At 43.8% G+C, this 7,566-nt stretch overlaps 1 protein-coding gene across 1 annotated transcript; it reads right to left on the bottom strand.

The window, feature by feature from the left end:
- Positions 1–5,828: 5,828 nt before the first annotated feature.
- Positions 5,829–7,323, bottom strand: LOC120227297 (C-C motif chemokine 7-like). The gene is made up of 3 exons (XM_039225437.1): positions 7,214–7,323; positions 6,391–6,508; positions 5,829–5,983 (listed from the first exon to the last, which is right to left on the bottom strand). The coding sequence occupies exons 1-3, from the start codon at positions 7,287–7,289 to the stop codon at positions 5,878–5,880; spliced, it is 300 nt and encodes a 99-aa protein (XP_039081368.1). The 5' UTR covers positions 7,290–7,323; the 3' UTR covers positions 5,829–5,877.
- Positions 7,324–7,566: the final 243 nt, after the last annotated feature.

Below are 7,566 nucleotides of genomic sequence, written 5' to 3'. Positions count from 1 at the left end.
TTGGAATGTTCTTGATCTTAGAGGTGCTTGGCTGAGATGGTTGAGTGATTATATTCCCTTAGGAGGAATAATTTCATAACTACTGGGTGTCTAGAGGGCCCTATCAGCAAGTGTCTTTCCATTTTTGTGTTTTCCTCCCAGGGGGTTGGATTTGATCTGGATCACAGACACTTCAGTGGGAAAGAATAAACTGAGTCCAAGATGTCCAAGTTCAACAGCTGTTCCTTCCAGCTACCTGGCTTTCTCTAACAGTAGGGGCAGCTTCACCAGCTGTTTTGTCTCTCTTCCTGAGGGTTTTCTCATTGAGAAGTGACCTGCTAAGTCCACTGCTTTTTTTGGGTCTGGTGCCTGATAAATGTGGGGCGTTGGTGGGGAGACTCTGAGTGTTGGGCAGGAAATGAGTCCCTCATTGTGAAAACAAAATCCTCACTTCCTTTCCAAGGAAGGATGAATAATCAATGGAAAAGGATCCCAGGAATTAGGACTCTGGGGTGTTTGTTTGTTTGTTTGTTTGTTTTTAAATGCACTCTAGACTTCCTCTAGTAATGCAAAGTTATACACAGAATTGAAAAAGATATTAACGTTCATTTTATTCCACTCTATCTTAAAAAAAAAAAAAAAAAAGAATAGAGACCTGAGAAACAGTGATAAAATTCCTAAGGCAATGTGGTGTGTTTTAGGCTGAGTCTGATTCTAGAACCTCTGACACTTGACTCCCTACCTTGTGAAAACTTCACTGCATAGTAACCCTTGGACTCAGTTTCCCCTTGTGCAAAACAGAACTATGTAGGGTGTGCTGCCTCTCTCTCTCAAGTCACTGAGGACTTGAGAGATATGGGCAGTTTCTTGTTACTTTTGGAGGAAGGTTACTCCCAATATATGTTAACATAAAAATTCTAACAATGTATCTAAGAAATAGCAAGTTCTCCACAGCAGTGTTAACTTATTCAATGTGAGCAGGCACCATATTACTTCATTTCCTGTGGGTTAACTTATTTAATCATCTCAACAAACCTACAGAGGAGGTATTCTTATGAAGTTCATTTAAAAAATGAGACAACAGAGTCTTAGGGAAGGCAAGTAGCTTCCTCTTTTGCAAAGTCATTTCTTTCTTTCTTTCTTTTTTTTAATGTTTTATTTATTTCTAGGAGAGAGAGAGAGAGAGAGAGAGAGAGAGACAGCGTGAGCAGGGGAGGGTCAGAGAGAGAGTGTGTTTCATTTTCTGAAACAGGCTCTAGGCTCTGAGCTGGCAGTCAGCACAGAGCCCGACGTGGGGCTTGAACCCACGAACCGCGAGATCATGACCTGAGCGAAAGTCGGACGCTTAACCGACTAAGCCACCCAGGCTCCCCACAAAGTCATTTCTAAAAGCGAAGTGTGCCAGGTGCACCTGGGTGGTCCAGTAAGTTGAGCATCCAACATCAGCTCAGGTCACGATCTCATGGTTTGTGAACTCAAGTCCTTCATTGGGCTCACTGGTGTCAGCACAGAGCCTACTTCAGATCCTCTGTTCCCCCTGTCTCTGCAACTCTCCCACCTGTGCTCTCTCTCTCAAACATAAATAAACATTAAAAAAAGATAGAAGCGAAATCTGCTTCCAGAGTTGCCCTGAGAAAAATCAAAGTTCTTTTATTTAAAATATTCTTACTATTTATTACCTGATCTTGTATACTCCTCTTGAGGTAATCAACTTTATTCCTTTGTACAATGGTGAAAAAGGAGGCAAAGGATGGTGAAAGTATTTCTGGGAAACAGTCCGTGATGGTAACACTGGCCTCTGCTTCCACAACAAGGACAAAGATCTCAGTGACTCACTGCCACAGGTGTTTCTGCATTCTTTACGTCACGGTTTGATGTCGGTCAGGCAGCTTGCCAAAGGTGCTCTTTTCTGAGGAGTGACTCAGCGATCCAGCCTACTTGTAAATCACAGCCAGGATCTGGAACATGTGGCCCCTAAGTTCATTGAGGCAGGGGAGAGAGGGTTGGTAGACGTACAGAGAGCTTTAATGAACCAGGCATGGAAATAGCCGCTACCACATGTGCCTACATCCTGTGGCCCTAACTCATCATATGACTGCAAGTGCAAAGGAGGCTGAGAAGTGAAGAGAAGCACATGAATACTGGGTGAGGGCTAATAGTTCCCATACAGTCTGTCCTTTGCTCACTGCTTCTCAACATAGGTTAATGCAATTGACCAATCCTCAAGAGAGATCAACGCAAAGTCTTATACAGTCATTGCATCAAATTAAATGTCCAGGATCTCTGGATGGCAAATGGTCCTCTCTGTCAGGTAAGGACATGGATCTACTTTGTCCAGAGACCTGTGAACTGAAAAGACCAGTTATTTGCCCTTGATGTAATATATCAAGTCAGAAGAGGACAGGTACTTGCAATCAACCATCTCATTCATGGAAGGGAAGGTGGTGACACCAGTGGCTAGCCCTTGGTAGAGATTCTGAAATTCTCCAGGCAGATGGTGTGAAAGTCCCTCACCCTTGGTTAGGCTTGATTCTGCAATCTGGGGAACGTCTTTTGTCTTTTTGATCCTGGCTCCTGATTGCTTTTGTGAGGTCTCTCCTACATTATTCCTCGGCCTCCTCTGAAGTGGATATACAAGAGACGTGATCTTCCAGAGGGCTCTATAGCCTTTGTAGGTGGCTTGCTGCAGTGTAGAGCTTGAAGTTTGTTTTTATTTGGAACATCCAGTGATATGTTGTTTGCAGGGCAAGCTCATTCATGGTTTTACTGACCATATAGTCTAGCGCTCTTGAGAACTTAGCAGGCTTCTAATATCTTCCCACCAGGTCATTCTATATACGCCAGCAGCCACAGCCTGGTTCTTTCTAGATATACTTCTCAAATTATTTTCCTGCCTTTCCCGCTCTCTCCCCTCCTCTTAATGAGGCTTGAAAAGACAGAGATGCAACTTCAGTGAGATTTGTGCCCTAAGTTACTGCATCCAACTCACAGTTTTTTTTCCTGGATTTTTATTACTGAAATCCTTTTACTTTTCCCCCATAAAAGGAAACCTTCTCTTAATGTTTGAGACCTAGAAACAGATGGTTTTTCCAACAATGTAAGATCCTGAATTGGTGGACTTTATTTAAGTTTATTTTCACTTTAAGACTAGTCAGTTCTTGGTGTGTCTCATGGCTCAGTCAGTTAAGCATCTGACTCTTGATTTCAGTTCAGGTCATGATCTCACATTTCCTGTCTCTCTGCCCCTTCTCCCACTCATGTGTGTTCTCTCTCTCTCATTCTCTCTCTCTCTCTCAAAAATTAATTAAGTACTCAATTGAAAAAAGAAAACCAGTCAGTTCTTTCCTGAGTTCACCTCTTTCTTGCAATACCCTAACAAGTGCAGAGAAAAATAGCCAATGCATTATGGATGCATATTTTTAAAATACTCTCCTTAGAGCTACAATTTCAGCAGACTGGGCCTGACAGCTCTCGCACTTTGTATCAAGATTCTACATCATTTCAACCTGAGATAGCTTCCTCACTGCCTGCTGCCAAATGTCTAGTCAATGCTGCACATTTTAGGTTTTTACTGGCAATCCATGATCATGGTACTGATTCCTCCATTAATCAGGGTTCAGCTAAGCTCCCAACTTCAGTGACTTAACCTGATGAAAGATTATTTCTTCTGCAAGTCACTGAACAGGGTAGGCCAAGTGGCTCTCCTCCAATGGCTTAAGGATGTGAGCTGTCTCTATCTGAAAGCTGAGGTTTTTGGAGCACATTGCCTCCAAGGTCAGCACAGCAGAGGAAGAGAGCCCTAAAGTATGAGCTGTTTATAGGGCAGTGGCTTACATCATTTTGGTCCTCACCCTCTTGGTTAGAATCCACTCACATCACCCCTCAATAAACACACTATAGGCTGGAAAATGTAGAAGAGCACATGAATATGTGGTGGACATTTACAACTTCTGCTATTTCCAGGCTGGTGCATGCCCAATAGCCAAGGCTAAGAGACGGGAACGTTTGGACTCCTTATGTCTAAGCCAGAGGCATTGGTCAACCCCTGAGACTGCATTGATCTGAAAGAGGACATCAGGAAAACTCAAAGTATACCCATCACTCTTCTGAAGACAGGGCTGGGAACCAGTTAAGAAGATGGAAAGGGCAGCTTCCCCACCCAACACTCTATTAGAATCTGTGGTGATGGTACCTGGAAATCTGCTTTTTTATTAATGTCTAAGAGATATTGAGGACAACATGAGGGCTATTGATCTGTTGTAAATATTCATGGATGGGGGCTCAGTCAGAAAAAATAACTTGCTCTAATTTATCAGGCATATTCGTGGTATAGCCAGTCTGATTTTTGAATCCCATTAAACTCCATGTCCAATTATGTATCAGCTTCTGTTCCTGGTTGTGGCTTGGAATTTCTCTTTAAGACTCTGTGTCCAGAGAGGCCCAAGGAGAACAAATGAGTTCAGAATTCCTTGAAAATGAAAAAATAAGCTTGACAAAGAGAGTGTGATCAGATTCTTTTTGGGCTTGAGCACACGGAATGCATGTCTCCTTGCCTGTCCGCTACTTGACACTCTGCTTGTCTCTGGCTGTACCACACAGCTTGCTGTGTCTCACTGCAGGAGAGGATCTATTTCCCTCCTGTCCCTGGTTGGCTTCCTGTCATTCCCCACTGGCATTTGAGATTATGCTCCTTATTGACATTTGAGATGAAGACTATTGGGTTGGAGGAGGGGCAGAAAGGGCTGTTGGACCTTGGCCTGAGCATCAATGATGGCAGCAAGTAGTCACCAGTAAATTGTCTGCTTGCTAACAAAGTGTCTGACTTCTCCTGACACCTTGTGAGTTCTATTGCAATTTGGATGCAACCCTCCTTCTCCAAGAAGCTCAGTTTGAAGTTATCAAAGGTTTGTCAGTATGCTGCCTTGTGTACAGGATCCTCACCCTCCTTGGTCTTCTTCAACCTCTAGAGATAGAAATCTGTAAGACATGTGGTTCCCAGGTGTGGAAGGGAACTTCTGAGGTCATCTGTTGACCCTCTCCCTGGTTTCTTAATGCAGGAGATACTTGTATTATTCTGGATTCAAAGGTTGATTAGAAGAAAGAAAAACAGCCAGCCACAAGGTTTATGCAACAGCTGAGAGGAAAGACCACTGGGTAGGGCATGGGATAGTGAGGGAAAAAATGACTTTGGAAAGGAAGAAGGTATTTGAACAAATGACTGAAGCTGATGTCAGATCTGGAGCCATGGAGCTGGCTAACCCTGGCCCCAGCCAAGCTGACTTTCCTCAACATGCAGGTGAGCCCTGCTTGGGTGCAAGCCCAGAGTTTATCATATACACATTCCTACAGAACACAAACCCCACATGAAACCAGCCCTCCTTTCTCTGGTACTCCCACCAGCTTTATCTTATCCTTTAAAAAGACATCAAAGTCAAGTTTTATTCAAAAACATACTTTATGTGAAAATTCAAGAACTGTACATATAGAAATATTCAGTTCTATAATAATATTATGTTTCATCGGATATCCCCCTCCTAAAAGTTATACACACACACACACACACACACACACATATATTCATTGATTCATGCAAAGATGCTCACAACACTACAGTGAGGTAGAGAGGAATGAGCATCTTGCAGTTTTGAAGGGGCTGAAGTGAAGTGTGCCCAAGTGTTCGCATTTAAAACACATCCAATTCCAGAGCACATTAAATTAAAATATTAACAACTTAGAAGACATAATACATTACTTAAGAAAAACTTTGATTCACATTATCACACAAATCTCATATTCCTTAGGATTGTAATAGAATAATTTCGGAACACATGTTGGAAAGGATAGGACATATAAATTGTTTCCTGAGTACTGGCTTGCCATCATTGTAGGCATGAGTGTTTATAGCTTTGAGGTTTGGGTTTTCTTGTCCAGGTACTCCATGAAATCCTGGACCCACTTCTGCTTGGGGTCAAGACATAGCTCCTTGGCTCGTTTGGTCTTGAAGCTGTGGGTAGAGAAGGCATTTAGATGGAACATCTTGAAAATTCAGCTTGGGAGTGTAACCTACTCTATGGGAAACTTGCCTGGCCCATTAGCCTAGGATGATGCAGAAGGAAGGAATGGACCTCAGGAGAAGCAACTGTTTTTGCTGGCCCATGGGAAGCCATCTTGGCTCCTAGATGAAAGAACTGACATCTGAACCAATGTCTGGACCAGAAGCTGGGAATGGGAAGTCGCTTTATTTTCTTGAATTCACTTTTCCCATTTAAAAAAATTATGGGATTGGATTAGAGGTAGTCTAAGCATCTGAGGGCTAAATTCCAACTCAGTCTTATCATATAACCCAATCCACTGTCTGGGAGCAGAACTCAACTTCAAGGGATGAGTGTGGGTAGTCATGGCCTCACTCACATCACAGCTTCCTGGGGACAATTGCTGCTGGTGATTCTTCTGTAGCTCTTCAGCTTCTGGATAGGGATCTTCTTATCAGTAAATCCATAACAGCAGATGATTGAGATATTAATCCCATCTGTTGAAAGAACAACATCAAAGGCTATTGAGGGTGTATGCTGGGACTTTCTATTTAAAAAGTAGGGAACAGTAAGGAGGAGGAATCAAAAGAAAGGGAAGCCACCCACCCTAATCCCTGTGTCTCTGTCCTGAAACTCTCTCTTGCATGGATTATAAAATGGAAGGGCACCACTGCTCATTGAGAGAGGAAAAAGAACTGGTGACAAATCTGGATATTACTAGGAGAGGCTCATAGAATAGTCCAATTCCTCAGGGCAGGGGGACTCCAGCTACAGGTCCGCCTCTATGCCCTGAGCAATCTATGCCTAGTTGTCAGTTTCTCTGATACCTGCTGTCTCTGCAGAGCCCTGTCTCTGGATGCTGGACTAAATGAAGCACAGACCAGTTTCTGGGTTTCCTCCTTTCCCCTCCACCATATGTGGAGATACCCTGCACACTCTCCACCAGAGGCCCCTTCTTTTTGATGATCCAAGTCCCCAAACCTAGTTGCAAGGAGCCAGGGCAGTAAGTACACTGAGGGTGTGATTGTAGAGCTGGAGTTCTGGGAGGACTGGATTTGGGGTCCATGGATGGAATTCCTGTCCAGGCTCTACCCTGGAGCAGCCATGTGATCAGGCTCACTCCTTGTTCTTCTCTGACTTTCCCAGTCATGAGAAACCAGAGATGGGGTGATGGGGTTCAGAGGGAAGGAGAGAGGGCTTACTGGGCAGGGCAAGTGCCTGGATGCTGAAGGTGGCAGCTGTAAGCAGCAGGCACAGAAGCGCTGCAGAGACCTTCATGTCTGCAGAGAGCTTGGGCGTTGAGAGCTGGAGCTTTCTGGGCTGGTCTCAGCTTCTCTGCTCCTCTGGTTGTTCTGCATGCCTTTTATAGGGAGCAGACAGGAATAAGAAGAAAGTGAGTGGGTGACAGGCTTTTGTTCTTCTGAATGAATCATAGGATGGAATAGCAAATCTGCTGAGCCATTGCCCTCCCCTGAGGAAGATACTAGGAAATAAAAAAGTGTGATTGATGCTGGCCTGCCTTACATTCAAACTCAGGCGTAGTAAGTGAGGTGCT

The sequence above is a fragment of the Hyaena hyaena genome, unplaced genomic scaffold, assembly GCF_003009895.1.
Source record: "Hyaena hyaena isolate Hyena2069 unplaced genomic scaffold, ASM300989v1 scaffold_2157, whole genome shotgun sequence".
Lineage (NCBI taxonomy): Eukaryota > Metazoa > Chordata > Mammalia > Carnivora > Hyaenidae > Hyaena > Hyaena hyaena.
Note: the sequence above shows the minus strand (reverse complement) of the source record. Positions and strands in the feature narration are given on the sequence as shown.